The 21,257-nt window shown below is 45.7% G+C and overlaps 2 protein-coding genes across 4 annotated transcripts; one reads left to right on the forward strand and one right to left on the reverse strand.

Annotated features, from left to right (window-relative positions):
- The first annotated feature begins 669 nt into the window (after window positions 1–669).
- NAXE (NAD(P)HX epimerase) lies at window positions 670–16,836 on the forward strand. 3 transcript variants are annotated; one of them, XM_076000241.1, is made up of 7 exons: window positions 670–925; window positions 1,069–1,177; window positions 1,336–1,446; window positions 1,526–1,639; window positions 2,723–2,867; window positions 3,224–3,432; window positions 16,763–16,836. In XM_076000241.1, exons 1-6 carry the CDS (start codon window positions 744–746, stop codon window positions 3,424–3,426), a joined length of 864 nt encoding a protein of 287 aa, XP_075856356.1. In that variant the 5' UTR covers window positions 670–743; the 3' UTR covers window positions 3,427–3,432; window positions 16,763–16,836. The 3 variants fall into 3 exon arrangements, with proteins under 3 accessions (XP_075856356.1, XP_012623174.1, XP_012623173.1); XM_012767720.3 differs by lacking the exon at window positions 16,763–16,836 and adding an exon at window positions 5,425–6,126; XM_012767719.3 differs by lacking the exon at window positions 16,763–16,836 and having other exon boundaries at window positions 3,224–3,552.
- GPATCH4 (G-patch domain containing 4) lies at window positions 3,839–10,065 on the reverse strand. Its single transcript, XM_020285034.2, is given in 9 exon segments — window positions 3,839–4,372; window positions 4,374–5,168; window positions 5,401–5,451; window positions 5,699–5,790; window positions 7,292–7,378; window positions 7,463–7,555; window positions 7,649–7,722; window positions 8,189–8,296; window positions 9,969–10,065. Coding segments are annotated over 8 exon segments (1,341 nt in total). The 5' UTR covers window positions 8,268–8,296; window positions 9,969–10,065; the 3' UTR covers window positions 3,839–4,302.
- Window positions 16,837–21,257: the final 4,421 nt, after the last annotated feature.

Genomic DNA, 21,257 nt, shown 5'->3' on the forward strand with positions numbered 1-21,257 from the left:
GCCACCGCGCCCGGCCTTCAATTACATTTTTAACCGTAGCTTACTCAACATATTTAAGGTTCACAATTTTCTATTTCTGCAGCTATTATCTTGATAAAGGAGGTAAATATGATTAGGGAAGTACAGCATGATAGATACCCTGGTAAAAAACAGAGGTAGGGAAGCTAATCTAGTGGAGAGTAGGGTGCTAAGTTATATGAAACGCTCAGTAGTGTAAATTAAGAACATTAGCTTAATTTATGCACCAGGTGCCACGCCCTCTGCAACGGTTTTGTAAGTCATCTTACGAAGTATGTACCCAGTATCCCTGTTGTATATCTGAGAAACTGACACCAGCAGTGTCCACGTTCACTCAGCTAATTAGTGGTGGGGAAGAAATCCAGGCTAAGTGCTGTGCCATACGGCTGTCTGAAAGAGCTACAAAACCGTGAATTATTATCAAACGGCGGGTGGGGGCAAAGCACTTCGGGACATTTGGAAATGTGTGGCATCTCTAAATGCTCTCGAGAATGGCCAGGATCCAGGCTGTAAGGGAAGGTGCACGGGAGGTCTATCGCAGGTAGCATGGTCCTCAGCCTACTTTTGTGCTGCAAAACGCCCAGTAGCGGCTAGAGCCTGGCGCCCGCCGGCGCCTCCGGGCCACTTCCGGAACGCGCGTGCCGGCTCGGCCTCTCCGGGGGCGGGGCGAGCGCCGCGCATGCGCCGGGGCCGGGCGGGCCGGGGGCGCGCGTTCTACGAGCTGGATGTCCGGGCTCAGGGCACTGCTGGGGCTGGGACTGCTAGTTGCCGGCTCTCGTCTGCCGCGAATTGGCAGCAAGGCGGGCGCCTGCCGCTTAGGACGCACCTGGTGGGGACCGCAGCGACTGAACTCGGGTGGCCGCTGCTACTCAGAGGTCATGGCGAGCACAGCGGTGAAGTACCTGAGGTAGGCGAAGCTGCGGACCGGCACGCGGGGCGCAGGTCTCGGGTGGCCTGCTCTCCCTCCCGGGGGCGGGACCCGAGACAGCGCACTGCCTGCGCTACGGAGCACCTGAGTGGCGGGGACTCAGGCTTAAGGGTTTCCCTCAGCCAGGAGGAGGCCCAGGCCGTGGACGAGGAGCTATTTAACGAGTACGAGTTCAGCGTGGACCAACTTATGGAGCTGGCCGGGCTGAGCTGTGCCACAGCCGTTGCCAAGGTCAGTGGCACAACTCTTGGCCTTTGGGAGGAGCGAGGGAGGAGTCACTGCTCAAGTCCCCAGGTCTAGGCACAGAGGGGTGGGAGAGACTGCTGGGCCAACCCTGTCTGTTACTGTTTGTCTGAAACCCCTATGAATTCCCCTGACTCCACCTCCAGGCATATCCCCCCACGTCCATGTCCAGGAGCCCTCCTACTGTCCTGGTCATCTGTGGCCCAGGGAATAACGGAGGAGATGGCTTGGTCTGCGCGCGACACCTCAAACTCTTTGTGAGTATGTGGAGGAGAGGCCTTGGGGGAAAGCATGAGGATTCTGGGATCTGGGGTTGAATTACCACTTTCCTCCTAGGGCTACCAGCCAACCATCTACTACCCCAAAAGGCCTAACAAGCCACTCTTCACTGCATTAGTGACCCAGTGTCAGAAAATGGACATCCCTTTCCTTGATGAAATGCCTCCAGAGGTAGGTGGTTCCATTTGAATACCTCATCTCCCCAGTAACCTCTGCCTGTGCTTTGCTCTTCCTTCATGTTTCCAGGCTGAGCTTATTGTAATGCCTGGTACAGAAGATGCCTAAAGGATGCTATTTGAATAGAAGGCGTGTGAGAGCCTTCTCTGTCATAAGGTGGGCTCCATGAATCCCCAACATCACCTTCTCTAAGGCTTCTTTCCTCTGTAGTCAGATCCTTCTCCCCTAACATGCAGTAAACACATGATCTGGCCCTCCCTCTCGGGTTGGAGTGACCGCCACATCCTAAACCCTTTCTGCACATGCATGGATTTAGGAGTGAGAAATTTGAGAATTTTTAAAAAACTTTGTTAACCCATTCTACAGATGAAGATACTGAAGTCCAAAGCAGCAGTCTGCCCTAAGTCACAGAATTGCATTATGGCAGAGCCAAGACCAGAATCTGGCCCTCCTGACTCCCAGTCTCAGGCTATCCCACACTATAGTCTTCCCAATGGCAGGCAGACACTAAGAACAGAAAATGTGTCTGGGCCAGGCGCAGAGGCTCGTGCCTGTAATCCTAGCACTTTGGGAGGCCAAGGCAGGCGGATCTTTTTAGCTCAGGAGTTTAAGACCAACCTGAGCAAGAGCGAGACCCTGTCTCTCCTAAAAAAGTAGACAGAAATTAGCTGGACAACTAAAAAATATATACATATATGTTAAAAAAATTAGCTGGGCATGGTGGCACATGCTTGTAGTCCCAGCTACTCAGGAGGCTGAGACAGGAGGATCGCTTGAGCCCAGGAGTTTGAGATTCCTGTGAGCTAAGCTGATGCCATGGCACTCTGGCCCAGGCAAAAGAGACTCTGTCTCAAAAAAAAAAAAAGAAAGAAAGAAAGAAAGAAAATGTGTCTGGACTCAGCTTGGCCTGAATCAGTGACCAACCCACACTTTCTCAAGGCCTCAGGATGCCCTCTGGATGAGATATATTTGTGCCTCTGTAAATGGTCTTTGGGTGCAGAGAACAGCCCTCCCCAGTTGAGGCTCTTTGTACACCTGCTGGCTCACACATCTTTTCCTTTTTCTGCACCACCACAGCCCATGATTGACGAGTTGTATGATCTGGTGGTGGATGCCATCTTCGGCTTCAGCTTCAAAGGCGATGTTCGGGAGCCATTCCACAGCATCCTGAGTGTCATGAAGGGACTCACTGTGCCCATTGCCAGCATTGACATCCCCTCAGGTGCTGGGACCCAGAAAGTTGGGGATAATTGGGGCCCTATCCTGTGTCTGGAGGCTGTTACCTAGGAGTCCTGATGAGCCACAGCTTAGACTGTGTCTAAAATAATTTGAATCTAGAAGGACATACAGCTTTCTGGATCCCATATCAGGGCTGGGGAGAAGAGTTCAGGAGCCCCATTTACATGCTGGCCCCATGAAAAGACCAAAGCCCAAGGGTATATAGAGGTCATAGGATGAGAGTTCCTCAGGTGAGGACTGAGAGGGCCTCCCACTCCTTTAGGACTAAGGTAAAGCAAGGTGTGGATGGGGACTAGACATCTTTCCTTTTGTTCTTCCTGAACACCACCCTCTTTTCAGGATGGGATGTGGAGAAGGGAAACTCTGGAGGGATCCAGCCGGACTTGCTCATCTCCCTGACGGCACCCAAAAAGTCTGCAACCCAGTTTACTGGTCGCTACCATTACTTGGGTGGCCGTTTTGTGCCACCTGCTCTGGAAAAGAAGTACCAGCTGAACCTGCCACTCTACCCTGACACTGAGTGTGTCTATCGTCTGCAGTGAGGGAAGGTGGGTGGACATTTCTTCCCAAAAAAGACTTAGTGCCATTCTCTCCAGGAACTGTGGAGTCCTGGGAGCTCTTCTTTCTGGTAATAAAGTTTAGTGGGTGGCATGAGCCAGAGAGCAACACTGGTGATGTGGTGCCATCTCTCTAGGGAAACAGAACAGGCAAGAAGGGTTGCTTTGGCATTTGGAAGCAATGAAAATTGACGGTTGGATGCTCAATGAGGTGTGCTGTCCTTTACACACAAGTGATTCTTACCCATTTGGGACACAGATAGGGACCTGGATGATGTCTCTAAGCTACTTCCACTTCTCAGTGTAGGAAGACTACAAGGAGGTTAGCAGAAGGAATTTCTTCAAAGGCCAAGGAAAATCTACTTTCTCAGGCTGGGAATGGAGATTCCAGTTGGTATTTATCTATAGGCTACGAGCCCAACTTAATGTTTATTCATTCATTTGGTCATGCTAGAAACTGGCAGCCTGTGGACTGACTCTAGCACATAGGCTTACATTTGTTGTTTTTCTTAGCCTTTACAATATTTAAAAATCAGATTTCACATAAGTCTACATTTTCAGCTTCTTTTAACAGAGATGCCCCTTCAAAGAGTATCTGTGTTCCTGTTCCCCCAGCCCCCAGCATTTCTTGTCCCTTAGCCATCTGGCTCTAGAAGCTACAGAGGAGACTGTGCCCACTCCAACTAAGGCATGGTGCCAACACTCTCTCCTCTCAGCAGACTGATGTTCCAGAGCTCAGTTTCCTCCTTAGGAGGGACTCCATATTTAGGGGAGCACAGAAGACCTTGCATCAACCCAAGTCTCTGAGGCTTTGACTCCTGAAGGTGAATCAAGTGAGCCCCACCTTTACCAGACAGATCTTCAGTCTCCCTTCTTCTGTTTCTTCTTTTTGGTTCTCTGGTCAGTGCCAACTCCAGCTTTCTTCCTCTGACTGCCGTTTCCTCCTCTTCTTACCTCTGCTGCTTGAGCCAGTGTGTGCACTGCTCTCTGCTTTCCTAGTCCTGCCATCCCCCTCATCTCTTTCATCCCCTACATTGACGACTTCCTCCTCCTCTCGATGTCGCCGTGTTTTCTTCTTGCTTCTCCTTCCTCCATCACTGCATGCTCTGTTCTCTGTGTCCCTGGTCCCACTGTCCAAAACAGTTTCCCCAACTTCTTCATCCTCTAAGTTCAAATCCTTCTCACAGTGCCGTTTCTTCTTGCTTCTGCTGCACGGGTCAGTGTACACTGTGCTCTCTACCGCCTCGGTCCTGACAGCACCTGTAGCCTTACCTCTTCCTCCTTCATCCAAGACTCCCGTCTTCTCCTCTCCATGGTGCTGCTTCTTCTTTCTCTTCCTTTTCCTGGGGGACTGATCGGTTTGCTCTCTGCTCTTCAATTCCCTAAGCTCACTTGTTCCTGTAGCTTCCTCCTCCTCATTCCCTACAGTTGTTCCCTCTCTCTTATCTGAGACCATTTGTTCTTGATGTTGCCTTTTCTTCTTCTTGCTTTTCCTGGTGCTCTGGTCAGTGTGTTCTGGGTGCTTCTCATCTGCATTCCTTTCAGATGCTGTAGCCTCTTCCTCCTCTTTATGTTTCCTTTTCTTTTTCTTCTTTTTGGGGGGCTTGCTCTCTGACTGTGGTTGAGAAGCCTGAGAGTCTTGGCCTTTGAGATGAGCCAGGAAGGCCTGCTCCTGGGCCTCCAGCCGAGCAAGCTTGGCCTTCATCGTAATCCCAAGACGGGCAGCCCTGAAATATATGGGGTCCAAGTCAGAGCAAGGGTATCAGGGGAAACGGGCTTAATCCTTAGTCCTGCAGGGAACACTGGGGGTGGGGCACAGCAGGGAGCTTCCTATCTTCAGGCAGTACGTGGGTATATATAGGAGTCATTTCCCTGGCGTGAATAGGTTCAAGAGGTGGCACAGGCCATCCTCCAGGGTGGGCAGAAAAAAGGGAGCCCAGGGAGTTGATCACTACTTACTTGTGTGCTGTTCGCCCCTCACAGGCTTGGAGCAGCATCTCATCCGTCAGACTGTTACGGGGAGATCAGGAGTTACAAACAAACCTGATGGAAAGGCTTGACCTCTCCTCCCTCTAAAACAGCCCTTCAACACTCGAGTTCTTGTTCAGGACCTGGCACTTTTTGAGGTGTGAGGGATTAGTAAAACTCCGTTCTACCCTCATAAGAAGCCCACAGTCAAGCATTAGACTTAGTCCTTTCTCTTGAGATCTGAGGGCATCTCCTCCCACATCCTCCCAGCACTAAAATGAAGTCTCACATCTTTGGGGGGTTGGGCCTCTGGTTGTCATCGTCACTGCAGCTCTCCATGTCTTTGTCTGGCTTCTCTCCATCTGAAGTCAGGGTAGCCGTCTAGAAGGAGGGATCATGGGGGTGGACAGGACCCACTCAACACCACTGCCATCCCCATTCCTTTGTGGAAGCCCCTAAGGATTCATAGCCCTAGGCAGGGTTTCCCCATCCCCAACACTGTTCCTTGCAAAGCCACAGAGAGGTGCACCATCGTGCATACTTCAACTTGGGCAAGAGGTGAGCTATAGCTGCTGGGAGGTGGAGCAGCTTTAGCCTCTAGCTCACTCCTGGCTTGTGGGCAGAACAAGAAGGAAGTGCTCTGGGTCATCAGATCTTCACAGTGGGACAAGTGCCAGTAACTGACAATAAAGATGCCTCTCTACACTCCCATCACAATACCTATTCACAGTACCTTCATTTAACCAGATTAAATAAGAGTCTACTATGGGCCAAGGAGTGGGTACAGAATAGAATAAGAATGAAATGCATCCAGCTCAAATGGAATCTACAGAGTAGTGGGTAAGGCAGAACATAGGCAATTATGATGGAAGTGTTGCCTGTGCTAGAGGAGGAGTACCCAACTCAGGATTCAGAGCTTAGGGAATGGTTTCTAGAAGTAACTGAAGTGTAAGCTGAGCTCTGGAAGACAAAAAGTCAGCAGGTATAAGGGAAAAGGGAGAAGAATGTTCTAGGCAGAGGGGATAGCATGTGCAAATATCTCAAGGTAGAAAAACATGGTACCTTTAAAGAAAAGAAACAGATTCCATTTGGCTAAAGTGTAAGAGTCCTGGAGCGGTGGCAAGGGATGATGGGGAAGAAGGCGAGGACAAGACATGAAGGGCCATGTAAACCAGTCTGATAAATCTGGACTGTGTCATCCTAGGTCAAAGGGGAGCCAGTGACATGATGAAGTTTGTATACTAGAGAGAACACTCTGGATGCTTTGTGGAGGATGGACTGATTGGAGTAGAGATGAGGAGGCTGTAAAAGAAATTAGGCAGGAGATGATGGCCTGAAGTGGGGTAGGAGATGACAACAGAAATGTAGAGAAATGGGAAACATGTAAAGCACATGACAACCATTAAATGTTAGCTTCCTTCTGTTGGTATAGCTGAGAGCGGGAGTCTGAAGACCTGGGTCCTAGTCCTGTCTGCCATGGCTAGCCAGCTGTGGGCTCTTCAGCAAGCTACTTTTCACCCTTTTGGCCACATCAGCAAAGTTAGGATGATGGACCAAGTAATCCTTCAGGTCTCCTCTGGCTTCTAACTCCTTTGAATTAGATGCCTCCCCCACCCCTAGTCTAGCAGCTCCTGACTTGAGGGACTGCACCCTACCTGCCACTCCCTATTGCTGCTGCCTCAACAGATGCCAGGATCCATGAAACCAAAAGATTTCAATTCTTGCTAAAGGTCTGGGCAGTCTAAGTAACCAACATGGCTGGTCACAGGATCTACTGTTAGATAGTCCTGAGAATTGATAAGGCATAAGGCAATTGTTCAGGTCCCAAGTGAGATCAGAGAAGGAAGAAAAAATGGACTCTCTCACCCCCAGCCTCTAATACCTTCACAAACTTCTGATACAGCAAGTTGGGCTTGGGAGGATTACGACAGGTGGTCTCCGTAGAAAGGCGCCTTATCTGTACTCCATCCTGTAGGGAATTATCAGTGAGTGGGTGACATACCTTGTCTTCCTACTCTAACATGTCCCAGTCCCCATCTATCAGAGCTCATACCTGTCCAGTCTCCACTACCAAGTTGGCTGCAGTCTTGTTGAAGAGCTCATTCCACCAGTGGTTTGTGAACTCCTTGGCAGGGTCGTGTCCCACCTGCCAGGGGAATAAGTAAGAGCTCCAAGTACTTGCCCTCAAGGATCCCCACCTCCCATCCACACTGACCTCCCTCTGCGTACCCAGTCTTACCCCATGAGTGTCTTGCTTCAGTGTCACCCTGAGGGCCTGGGTGATGCCATTCTCCTTCCGGCCCAGGCCTTTGCCTGCAGAGCACAGTGAGTGACTTGGCTTATTCTGTTGCCTACCCTGAGCCCTCACAAGGTACCCTCCACTCATGCCACTCCTTGCCACTCCACACAGCTGGCACTGGGGCATACTCTGTCCCTTTCTGAAGCCCTCCCAGCTGTTTCTTTCTAGTACCACTCCATGTAGTCCCCCTGCCTTTGTCTGAGCCTGAACTATCTCTTCCTTCGTAACTCTTTTGGAACAGAGGCCATTTCTCTTCTTCCCTCCCCCAGTCCTCCAACCCAATTCTTCCTCATTATCCATGGTCAGATTTCTTCCATTCTTCCGTTTTTCTGGGAAAGTCAAAAAATTTCTTCTGCAAATTTAAACTATCTTTTCCTCCAATTAAATGGACAGCACGGGGGTAACCCAGGATGATGCCTCTCTCCTGGGTAAAGCATAGGCAGGGAGTGGGGAGTGTGGAAGAGGCCCCAGGGGGATCACCTTGAGTCCATCCATGCTTTAGCAGTTGCTCCTCAGCAAACTTCATCCCATGACTCTTGACCTCTGGGGTGACACTCATGGTGAGAAAAAAGTGTCCTCAAACTCTCACTAGGGAAGAAGAGGTGATATCATCCTCTTAAGAACAAAGAAGAAAGTGCCCAAAGCAACCATCAACTCCATCCTCACTACTTAAGAATTCTCTTTCCTGAGCCCTGGAGAGAGACAGAGAAAGGAGGAGGCCTGGTCTTTGGGGAGCTCCCTATCTGGCCACAGAGAGACCAAGATCAACATATCAAGAAGTCAAGGAGGACTGGTGTTAACACAGATGCCTAAATTTATGCAGCATATTACATGCCGGGCTGTGCTAAAGCTTTACGCGGATTATTTTATTTAATCTTCCCAGCCTGTTCAGGAAAATTGTAATACCTATTTTTCAAATGAGGAAACTTAAGGCATAAAGAGGTCAGGTGACTTCCTCAAGGTCACACAGCTGTGTGTAGAACTCAAACCCAGGCAACTTGTCTGCAGAGTCCATACTCCCACTACACACCATCTCCCAAAATATATTACCATGTAAAAACAAAACTATGAGGTGCTTTTAAACCTGAGTTACAAGATAATGATACTTAATAGAGCCCCTATCCTGTACCTGTGCCTCACCATTCACTGTCTTCTTGGTGTTGGGGCTACACATTGCTGCTGTATTTCAGTCATGTCAATGCTCCCCTTCTGAAACTGTCCAGCTTAGGAAGGGCACTCTTATTGAGTATTTAATGCATAACTGGTAGAATACACATATTTTCTTATTGTTTAATCTTGACAACCCTGTAATCTAGGTATTATCCTTATTTTACAAATGAGGAAAACAAGGCCTGGGTTTTTTGCCTGAGGTTACCCAGCCAGTAAGAGAGAGAACTGGAATATGAGCCCAAGTCGCCTCACTCCAAAGTGGTCCTCTTTCTGTGACATCACCAACTAGTTGCGTTTCTTTACAGTAACTCACTTCTTTCTCCTTTTGGAAACAGATTGGCACGATCCAGTTTATATACTAAATTTGCTAACACTTGTAGCACATCTACTCAATGCCAGCGGTTGCTAATTGCTTCACACGGATTATCTCATTTAATCCTGCCAACAACCCTACTGGGAAGTGTTATTCGTAATTTACAAAGGAGGAAACAGGCACTGAGAGGTTTAGTTACTTGCTCAAATCAAAATAGCTTGCAAATTCAGGATTGGTATTCAGGAGTTCCAGAACTAGCGTCCTTAATCACTACACTCTTCAGTCTCATATCTCTTTGTGCTTTCTGCTATAAGACCACAGCCTATCCCTGTCACAGTAATTCAAAACTACACGTCCTGGAAGTCAGAGACGGGCCTTATTCCCTAAGGCCATACCACTTAAAGCAGCGCCAGAAATCTACAACGCGTGTAGTCGTTATAAATTCTACCTGAACAATACAGGTGGGAATCGCTTTAACGGACTTTCAATTGGACAAAACCTCTGTGCCAGTCTTTGTGAAGCCTGCGGACACACTTTAGGGCACTGTCTCCTCTCAGGTCAATCTGCGTTTTCAGGAGAAGTGGCCCAGGGACACTAGTCTTACAGCGGTTCTAAAGAGCCAGCTGCCCTTTCCCTAGGCCTCCTTCCTCTTCAGGTCTAAACTCCAGTCCTCCTCCTGCAGTGCCACTTGGGTAAAAATAGTCCTCTGCTTTCCCAGAGGGAAAGCCACTGATCCTGGGCTCCCACTGCCACCATCCGGGGGAAGGGAGACCTTACCGTCATTGCGGGGTCCTCTCCGTTGAAACATGTGCCATACCTGATGTGCGCGCCGCCATCTTCCCGGAAATGCCGCTTCGGTCCTTCTAGGCCATCGAAACCATAGAGATGCCCCCGGAAACCAAAATCACAGTCCTCCCAGGAGAAATGATTGTGGGAGCCAACTTGCCAGTATGGTTACCCTGGAAACTGGGCCCTGGAGCGTGCCCACTTCCGGAGGTTCCGAGACAGTTCCACTTGCTTTCTCCCTGCGATCCTTGCTTGAGCAGTCAAGGGACTTCAGTCCTAACTGACCCTCTCAGGATGCCAAGAACAGCTTTGGGTCCTACACTGAGCTAGTCCTGGGCATAAATATGAAAAAGGAAAACTCTAGCGAAGCCGAGAGTGGCCTGAGGGTTTCGTGGAGGCAGGGAAGGGGAGGATACCTGTGCCATGATTTTTCCAGGATGAATACTCAGCCTTTGGCCGGACGCGATGGCTCACGCCTGTAATCCTAGCACTGTGGGAGGCCGAGGAGGGAGGGATTGCTCGAGGTCAGGAGTTCAAAACCAACGTGAGCAAGAGCGAGACCCTGTCTCTACTATAAATAGAAAGAAATTAATTGGCCAACTAATATATATAGAAAAAATTAGCCAGGCATGGTGGCGTATGCCTATAGTCCCAGCTACTAGGGGGGCTGAGGCAGAAGGATTGCTTGAGCCCAGGAGTTTGAGGTTGCTGTGAGCAAGGCTGAAGCCACGGCACTCACTCTAGCGGGGGCAACAAAGTGAGACTCTGTCTCAAAAAATAAAAACAAAAAATACTCAGCCTTCGGGAACAGTTATTTATAAAAGCATAGAAACTAGAGATTTCAGTAAGTTCATCAAATGCTTTTTGACCCCCGGCTGTGTGCCAGGATCTGTCCCTTTGGTACTGGGGGATACAAGGATGCATAAGACACGAGCCCTGATTTCAGGAAGCATCCAGTCTAGCCTGGAAAAGTCAGAAATCTTGAGTGGGACTGGAGGAAGTGGGGGGTGGGACATGGAGAGAGATGCAGGATCCCAGGATGCATGCTAGGCTGGGAAGTTTGGACTTGACTTGTGAGTATGAGGATCTATTGAACAGGGGAGGGAAGGAAGATAATACAGTCAGCAAAGGTGGGGGGTGCACATGCCCCTCCCCACACAAGTTGTTCCTAGGTTTCACTGAGCCACCCAAGAACTAAAAACTGAAAAAAGTACCCCTCCTCCTGCTTCCCCATATCAGTATTTCTGTTCACTTAGCGCCCCCTAGAAAGTTCCAAACAGAAAAATCGCCATTTCACATTAAGGCCTTATCACAAGTGCTCTCTGTATGTCATATCCGTTCATCCCCATAAAATTTTTTCCATACAATTAATTTTGCTTTTAAAATATGCTACATGGGCCCTTTTTGCCCTTCCTTTTGCTCTCCCTTTGCTGCAACAATGGGTGCAGTCGTCATCTGTGGCGTTTGTATCATGCTCTGTAAACCTGTATCTTGCTCTTGCTCTGTAATCCTAACTTTCTCTCCTCAATAAACCTCATTTTCGTGCTTGCTTTAAATAAATAAATAAATAAAATATGCTACATAGGGACAATACTTAAAACGATGGATGTTGGTTACTAGTTACTGGGATTTTAGACGCTTGCAGAAGGGATGTGGAATGCTTCGTAGGCATTCCTCAGAAGCTGGATCTAACAGAGAAACATTCTGTGAATGAGGGTCAGATCTGAGTCATTCTCCCACTCTGCCACTCTTGTAGGACCTTGAACAACTCACTTCTCATGATCAAAAGAGATCATCAGATAAATGCAAATGGAAACCACAGTGAGATACTGCTTCACGCGCACTAGAATAACTATAGTAAAAAAAAATGGACAATAACAAGTGTTGATGAGGATATGGAAATGTTAGAACCCTTATAAATTGCTGGTGGGAATATAAAGTGGTGACACTGCTTTGGAAAACAGTTTGGCAGTTCCTCAAAAAGTTAAATGTAGAGGCCGGGCGCGGTGGCTCACACCTGTAATCCTAGCACTCTGGGAGGCCGAGGTGGGCAGATAGCTCGAGGTCAGGAGTTTGAAACCAGCCTGAGCAAGAGCAAGACCCCGTCTCTACTATAAATAGAAAGAAATTAATTGGCCAACTAATATATAAAAAAAATTAGCCGGGCATGGTGGCTTATGCCTGTAGTCCCAGCTACTTGGAAGGCTGAGGCAGAAGGATTGCTTGAGCCCAGGAGTTTGAGGTTGCTGTGAGCTAGGCTGATGCCACGGCACTCACTCTAGCCTGGGCAACATAGTGAGACTCTGTCTCAAAAAAAAAAAAAAAGTTAAATGTAGAATTACTATATAGCCCAGCAATCTCCCGCCTAGATATATACCCTAGAAAATGAAAACATATGTCTACACAAAAACTTCTACATGAATGTTCATAAAAGCATTATTCATAATAGCTAAAGAGTATAAACAATCCAATGTTCATCAACTGGTAAATGGATAAATAAAATGTTGTAGATCCACACAATGGGAATATCATTTGGCTACCGAAAAGAGTGAAATACTGATACATGCCACACAACATGAATGAATTTTGAAAGAATTATGTTGAAAGAATGTCAGACATAAAAGGCCATGTACTGTATGATTCCATTTATATGCAATGTCTATGGAAATCCATTGGCATAGAAAGTAGTCTATTGGTTGCCAGAGGCTGTGGGGAGAGGAAAACAGAGAGTGACTGCTAATGGGTACGGAATTCCTTTTAGAAGTGATAAAATGTTCTGGAAGTGATGATGGTTGCACAATCTTGTGAATATACTAAAACCCAATAAACTGTACACTTTAAAAGGGTGGATTTTATAGAATGAATTATATCTCAAAAAAATTCACAGGCACACAACAATAACAGGGTAAGAAAATCAACATGTTATAAAGTCATTCCTTGGTGAAGGGATTACAGGTAAGTGTTTCCTCTTCTTTATGCTGATAGAGTCTTTGCTTGGCCAGACTTTAGTTAGGCTCCTCAGCCTTCTCCTTTTCCTCATCTGTGCACTTCGGCTTAAAATCCAGTTTTAGCAAAGAACCCTGCTAAATCACTTTGGCAAGAACTCCCCACCCTTCATATTTGATCACCCTTGATATCTGATTAGGTTCCTCATCTTTCACTGTCCCCCAGGTGATGTCTGACCGCTCCAGCCTGCCCTCAGCAAGAATCCTGTTAGGTCAGATTAACCCAAATCCCCCTTACCTCTGATGTTTCCTCTTAGTGATTTTCTATCCACTTACCCCTACTGTGGTCCTTGGTTACAAATTCCCACAAGCCCATGCTGTCCTGGATGTTGAGCCCAATCTGTCTCCCCCACTGCAAAATCCCATTGCCATGGTCCTATACCTATCACAATGGTCCTTAATAGTCTGCTTACCATGCTTTGACAAGTGTCACTGAATAATTTTTCCTTTAACGGGATCTTTTCCCTGCATTTAAAGTTTTCTACAATTAACATATCATTTTATCAGGAAAATAATGTTTAAATAGCAAATGAATACAAATTAGATTCCCTCAGTGCTGAAGGATGTGGGGGAGAGGTGAGGTACAATATGACTGGCAACAGGGGAAGACCTTCAGGAGGAATTGTGTGTGGGCCCTGAGACTGACTACCAACTCTTGTATGCCTCTCCAAATAGCTGGAGTGGAATTAAATAATAAAAGTTAAGGTATTGGGTTATTTTTCTCTACTGGGTTTAAATCTATGCACAATGTTATAAAAACCACACCATGCCAGCAAATCCCCATGGTTCATAAACTAGTATGCCATTTCTTTTTCCACCTCTTCTCAGTTATTTTTTTCTGCCAGTGAAATCTGAGACTGAGGGAAGAGAAAATATCTTGTGATTGCAAATACAGTGTGGGATTTTTAAAAGCCTATATAACAAATACTGGCAATGTTTACCTAATAGAATGTTATTTACTTTTCTTTCTGTTGAGGAATCAAAGGTGTGCCTGTGTCTCACAGGAGTTTTCTTAGACTCGTGTTATTTCCTAACCCTTAGCCTAGGCAGGTTCTAGTTTTCCTACTTCATTAACTATTTGCGTTCATGATAATAAAAATATTACAATCCCTTGCATACAGTACCTTACTATTTAAAAACCATGTTGACACAATGGTTTACAGTTAAAATATCATTTTCGCAAACATTGCCATATTTGATTCTCACCATAATCCTATATTGTATGTTATTATCCGTATTTGTAGGTAAATAATCTGAGAGCCAGATAGAGCACAAAGACAGGAAGTGGAATAAGATGTGGTCTTAGTACTGTGACTGCTGTTCTCTGATGCCATCTAGTGCAGGTTCAGCTTAACAAACATGTATTTCTCTTTGAAGCCCCATTGCCATCTGCCCCTTGGTGCCATTGTTCTCTCCGATCTGGGTCAAGACCTGTCTCTGAGTCCTGCATCCCTGTCTTTGGTTGTTGCCTCTGCTTTCCTCTGGCCTCACTGTCTCCTTCGAAGGGGCTTGAAACCCCCTGTGTGAGTAAATGCTGTCGTGGTGGGAGTGAACGGATGGCAGGAAGGGAGGCAGGGACAACGGGGCCCTCTTTCTTTTGTAGTACTTGCTTCATGTCTAGAGTTGTCCTAGAGAGTACAGGTTTCAAGGTAGCAGACACACTCAATTGGGTTGTGTTTGTTGTTGTTGTTTTTTGAAACCGAGTCTCATTCTTTTGCCCGGGCTAGAGTGCTACGGCATCAGCCTCGCTCACTGCAATCTCAAACTCCTGGGCTCAAGCAATCCTCCTGCCTCAGCCTCCCAAATAGCTGGGACTACAGGCATGCGCCACCATGCCAGGCTAATTCTGTCTATATATATTTTTAGTTGGCCAATTACTTTTTTTCTATTTTTAGTAGAGATGGGGTCTTGCTTTTGCTCAGGCTGGTTTCAAAATCCTGAGCTCAAACAATCCTCCTGCCTTGGCCTCCCAGAGTGCAAAGATTACAGGCATGAGCCACTGCGCCCAGCCTGGGTTGTTTTTTTATATATCTTATGTTTCAAGATATATCAGTAAAAATTCTGTGGAGGCCGGGCACAGTGGCTCATGCCTGTAATCCTAGCACTCTGAGAGGCCAAGGCGGGAGGATCGCTCAAGGTCAGGAGTTCAAAACCAGCCTGAGCAAGAGCGAGACCTCATCGCTATTAAAAATAGAAAGAGGCCGGGCGTGGTGGCTCACGCCTGTAATCCTAGCACTTTGGGAGGCCGAGGCGGGCGGATTGCTCAAGGTCAGGAGTTCGAAACCAGCCTGAGCGAGACCCCGTCTCTACCAAAAATAGAAATAAATTAATTGACCAACTAAAAATATATATACAAAAAATTAGCCGGGCATGGTGGCACATGCCTGTAGTCCCAGCTACTCGGGAGGCTGAGGCAGTAGGATCACTGAGCCCCGGAGATTGAGGTTGCTGTGAGCTAGGCTGACGCCACCGGCACTCACTCTAGCCTGGGCAACAAAGTGAGACTCTGTCTCAAAAAAAAAAAAATAGAAAGAAATTAATTGGCCAACTAAAAATATATATAGACAAAATTAGCCGGGCATGGTGGTGCATGCCTGTAGTCTCAGCTACTCGGGAGGCGGAGGCAGGATTGCTTGAGCCCGGGAATTTGAGGTTGCTGTGAGCTAGGCTAATGCCACGCCACTCTAGCCTGGGCAACAGAATGAGACTCTGTTTCAAAAAAAAAAAAAATGCTGTGGAAAAATTTCTAAAAAGGGCAGTATTAAAGACACCAACCCCAGTGGGAGCGGAGGTGGAAAGAGGACCATGAGGGTACGATGGTGTCTTACCAAGGAATCCCAGCCTCATTCTTCCTCTTGGCACTGCTGTCACAAACATGAAGAAAAATAGGTTGAGAAATTGGGACTCCCTCCCTCCTAACTAGAGCTTAGCTAAACATAGGAAAAGCAGGATCCAAAGGGCACTCTGAGTCTGAAGGATGCCCCGGAGCTTTGTGGTCTCTGCTGTAGCATCTCAATCTCTGAGCATCCTCCACCATAGACATCCGGTGGTCCCCACAATGGTGTGCAGGACCTGGGCTGGGTGCAGCGCCCAGAACTCCGCAGGGGCCCGTGGGTGCTGGTGAGGCAGCCCTTGCCTCAGCTGCTGGTTCTCTGCCTTGTTACGTGTTACCATTTAAATCCCAACTGAAACCACTCATACACCTAATATACAAATATATATAAATCCCTCAAAAGATTGGAAAGATAGACAACAAAATGTTGAAAGTTATTTTCTCTGAGTGATAGGATTAAGGCACGCCTTTCAGTTTTTAGTGTTGTTGTGTTTGTTAAATTGTCTACAATTAATTGTATCATTGTATAATCAGTAAAAAAGCACTACAAGTTGCCTTCCAATTTAAAAAATATTATTCTGGCATTTTGATGGCTTTACTTTTACATTTATATCTTTGAGATTTCTGGATTTATTTTGCTTTAAGAAATGAGTTATAGATCTGGGTTTTTACCCCCCACCTTTAGCAACCTACATGTCCCTCAATAAGCATGTTACTAAATAAATTAGGCCACAGCCATCCACTAGAATACTGTGCAGACATGAAAAAGAACAAGAGAGCTTTATGTCATGTGCCAATAGAACAGATGCTCACAATGTATTATTAGGTGACGAAAACAAGATGGAGAATGGTTTGCATATTATGTTCTCAGTTAGGTTAGAATATATGTATGATGTATGTTTCTATTTATCTACAGTCTTGTAGATTCTTAAATTCTTTCTGGCCAGATACAGAAGACGCCTGATGATGAATGGTTCTGGTGTTCCTGGGGAAGGTGAGAAGAAAGAAGGAAGGAAGGAAGGAAGGAAGGAAGGAAGGAAGGAAGGAAGGAAGGAAGGAAGGAAGGAAGGAAGGAAGGAAGGAAGGAAGGAAGGAAGAATTTTACTTTTCATTTTATCCCTTTAATTGTGGTTGAATTATTTTTCATTATGTGCCTCTGTTATTTTTGTTTTGTAATAAACACATAAAAATCATTAAGTAAGCAGGAACATGACTTTTATCTGTGCGTGGTCTTTATGTCTTCTTAAAAATCAGGTGGTCCCTTAAAATTGATCACTTTTGTGTTTTTATTCATTCTGTCGCCCACCACCACCAATAATAATAACCAAAATGCACTGAATCCTTTCTAGGAGCCAAGCACTGCCCTAATTACTATTGTTGCTGTTGTCATTGTAATCCTCATTTTCAGATGAAAATAACTAAGCAAAGAGAAGGCAGATAGGTTGTCTAATGTTATCTTGTTAGTAGGTGGCAGGGCTAAGATTGATGCCCTGACACTTAAATTCCAGAGCCTGTGGAACTTAATCACTATGTAATACTGCCTTGTTAAGTTTGCAGAAATTGGAAGAAAACTTCAATTTTATTTATTTATTCAGCAAACATTTTCTGAATGCCTGGTATACCGCCGTTGAAAAAGCTGTTAAATCGCTTCTTGCTTTGTTAAGGAAGGCTTTCTGGAGGAAGCACAAATGGGTACTCCTAAAGTCTCTTTGATGTTGCTAATGGAACTGAGGAGCAGTAAGTAGTGGCACACTAGAGGAGCAACCAGCAAAGGACGTCCTTAACTACAAGAAGTCATTGTAGAGCACTCTTGCTGAGAATGGCCACTTCCTCTTCGTTCCCATTTGTCCCGACCTGCGGGACCTTCTGTTACTCGCGGGGGCGAGGGGGACCGTGCCTGAAAGAGATGAGCGAGAGAAAGAAACGAGACCAAGCGAATGATTGTCAAGGTCTGCTTTACTTAGATTCTTAGTAGGTTTTATAAGCATACAGAAACAAGGAAGTAGAAACAAAAAAATAGAGTGTTGACGATGAGGCTTGAGTCTGGGTTAATCAGCCCCAATCAGCGTCTTATCGGTATCCTGTTTTTGACTGGTTACTTATCTTTAACCTGGCAGGTGGTCGGGAACAATTGCAGTCAGCATACCCTGGAGCATCCCGTGGTCAGCACAGTCATGGACTGCATTCTTCTCGGAGCTATAGCTGGAAATTTCCAGGGCGAAGTCCGTGGGTAGGACGAGTCATAGGGGAGTTGAGGGTCTTTGAGGGTCCTTGCCTCTAACACCCATTGCTGGTCCACTGTATGCTGGAGATACAAAGGGGTCCTACCCTCAAGGAGTTTGGCTTCCCTGGGAATTCTTGCATTAGTTGTACCAGTGGATCTGCTATTAAAGGGAAGCAGAGGTGCTAATGTGTTGTTCCCAATATAGGAAAGCTGAGAAGTAGAAAAATAATTCTCAAAGTTATTTGTTAACTCATGTCAAGGTTTTATTTAACTCATTAATAAGGGAACTAACAAGAAGACAAAAAAGCTGCTTCGAAGAGACTTTGAAAAGCAGGGATATATAGTTAATAAGACATTTCCAAATATATATGTTACCTTAACACTTGTACCCCCATAATACACTAAAATAAATAAATAAATAAATAAATAAATAAAATAAGACATTGCCAAAGTAAGATTGCTCATTTAGATATGAGACTGGTTAATTTTCTAAAACAATAAAACCAAAACATCTCTGTGGTAAACTTCTCTATTATGCAATAAAACCCTACCATTTTATTAACTTTTGTAGGTTAACCTCTAACTGCACAGGGCTGTAAATGTCTTCACCTTTGTCAGTTAGATTATTTATCAAATATACTGTAGCAACAGAGTTACATTCCCTGGGAGAGTCAGATGAGTGTCAGGCAAGTTTATTAGAAAATGCTCTAGTATGATACCAGAAAAACAAAAATAAGCAACCAAATAATCCTTAATTTTACCTTTTCCGAATTTTGGAGGAATTATTGTTTTACAGCGGGGAAGAATGAGTCTAGCTTTGAGATAAGCTACCTGGTTGTTTAGGAACCATATAGCCTTGAAGCAGTTACTAACCCTTTCTGGACATGAGTTTCCTACTCCATAAAATGGGAATAATAATACTGTGATAGAATTTATTTCTCCCATGTAAAAGAATGTAGAGCTATAAAATATGAATCACTTTTAAAATTATGCAAATCCTGGTCTAAGAATGGTTGATTAATACTTAGATCTTCTTACTTCTGGGTTTAAGTTTGACCAATGAAATTGGGGGTGAGAATCTATATAAAGTCAGACCTCACCTAGACTGGCCAGGACAAGAAGAGAATCAGTTATTTGAGACAGCAAGCTTTGAGGCCTGGGAGAAAATATGATGATTTCAAGATATTTGCAGGGGTAGTTGAATTCAATTTGAATTATTGTTTGAAGGGAGAGTACATAGAGAACTGTGTGAGAGACAGGAACAAATGACATTATAAAGTTCCTGCCATTAGGAAGTTCTCAGCCTAGCAGGATAATACCTGTTCTGCTTATCTCAGTGGTAGAAGAGGGTAAAGTGAAATGACAGAAAGTGCAGGGAACAGTAAAAGACAAACGTCAAGAAGCTGTTTTCATGGTTACTAGGATGTAACAATTAGATTTTACTTATTAATAACCATGTTGCCTGTCATTCTAATAGTCCACTGCTATATTCAAGTGGACCACTTAAACTGCATTTTTGCTCAACTACCCTTGCAACCATTTGAATTTTATTGGAAGCAGAGGGAAGCCCTACCAATCACACCTAGCCTCTCCCTAAAGTGCCACCTTGCCAACCCTTCTAGTCGTTCATGCAAAAATCCCAGTAGTAAACTAGGACCATGCTTGCCATCACCAGGGCTCAAGAAAATTGGCCAGCTGGATCTGCCTGGAGGGTGGAAGCTGAGTCTGGGGTGTTAGAGAAAATGATGTCAGGACTCCATGCTTCTCTGACATTATTCCATCTCACCTGGTCAGTAGGTAGCAGGCCAGGCGTGCCGAAGTCCACTCCGCAGAAGATGCTAGATCAGTGAAAAGACGCCAACTCAAGTATGAGCTGTCTTACCCCATTCCTATTTCCCAGTGTATGGGGAAAACTGAGGACAAAAGTGACCTAGAGCACACGAAACACAGTTTGGCCGTTCATTACGTATTTATTCCTGTCTGTTTCTTTCTCATTCTATTCTCAAAGGATTCATTTTGCATCTATCAAATAGTTGTAGACCTTCTCCTTATCAAACGCAGCCTTCTGTGGATTTACATACCAGGGACTTCCAAACCATAGTTCAGGAGTGATCTGGGGAGAAAGAAGGAGCAGGACAGAGCGAGCCTGGGAATGGAGACAGCGGCCCAGGCAGCGGAGCCATTTCTATCTGCTACTCCCTCCATCCAGAGGCTGTTTGTTTGAGTTGGGAGGAAGCCAATCACATGGCTAGATCAGGGTGTCCTGTCCCAGGAGACAGGGAGCTATTTGTCTTCTCTCTTGAAAGAGTCCCGGGAGGAGGAGGGAAGGGCATAGGAACAGGAGTGGAGTGGACAGGGTAAAGATAGTCAATCGGATCCCCAAAAAGTAGAGTTGGGGTAGCTCCCTGTTATTAGGTGTGGCCCAAGTGAAAACATGGAGCTTGTCTGATTTGGAGAACCGAAGAGAGGAGCAGAAGAAGTTATCGGGGAAAAAGCAGAAACTTTTAGACTTGACTCAACAACAGTATTGGGTGTGATTTGGGGCAAGTCACCTTCCTCTCTACCTCCTCTTCATCTGGTAAATGAGGAAGCTCAGTGTCCTGAGGTCCCCTCCAGTTCTGAAGGTGTGTGCTTCTAATAACAGGAAGCTACTGCCATGGGTCCGCTCAGGAGAGAGAAAAGAGGGCTAAAACTCAATTGAAAGCTCTAAATGTTTCTTTTTTTAATTTTTTAATTTAATTTTATTTATTTTTTTATTTCAGCATATTATGGGGGTACAACTGTTAAGGTTACATATATTGCCCATGCCCCCTCGAAAGCTCTAAATGTTTCTAAATGGCTATTGGCAGGGCAGGTGAGGGGAGTCTTCTCTCTGTATTGATAGCAAACAAAAAAGAATTGGGCCTCTTCTGGATTATTGGAAACATCCTATTTCATGATCTGGGGAGGGGGCTTTACTGTGTACATGTTATGAACTTTTTTGGTATGTAAATTATACCGCAATCGAAAAATTAAAAAAAAAAAACCAACAGGAGTTTAGACAACTTCCTAAAAAGAGAGATTTGTGAATTTCCACTCATGAAGATGAAGGACACCTTTCTTCAGAGAACTTTAAACTAAGAAGATTATCCATCTATGCTGCAGGAAGAGGTGGAAAATTGGGGAACAGATAAGATGACCTCTCTTTTGGGGAGATTTCCAAAGTGCCTCTATCCACA

This window comes from Microcebus murinus, chromosome 2 (genome assembly GCF_040939455.1).
Source record: "Microcebus murinus isolate Inina chromosome 2, M.murinus_Inina_mat1.0, whole genome shotgun sequence".
NCBI lineage: Eukaryota > Metazoa > Chordata > Mammalia > Primates > Cheirogaleidae > Microcebus > Microcebus murinus.

Bases quoted from the DNA above. Each gene is read 5' to 3' on its own strand.
- NAXE (XM_076000241.1), top strand. From the start codon at position 744: ATGTCCGGGCTCAGGGCACTGCTGGGGCTGGGACTGCTAGTTGCCGGC. The intron at 1,447-1,525 runs GTGAGTATGTGG...CTTTCCTCCTAG, and splicing joins CGCGACACCTCAAACTCTTT to GGCTACCAGCCAACCATCTA. The intron at 2,868-3,223 runs GTGCTGGGACCC...CCCTCTTTTCAG, and splicing joins CAGCATTGACATCCCCTCAG to GATGGGATGTGGAGAAGGGA.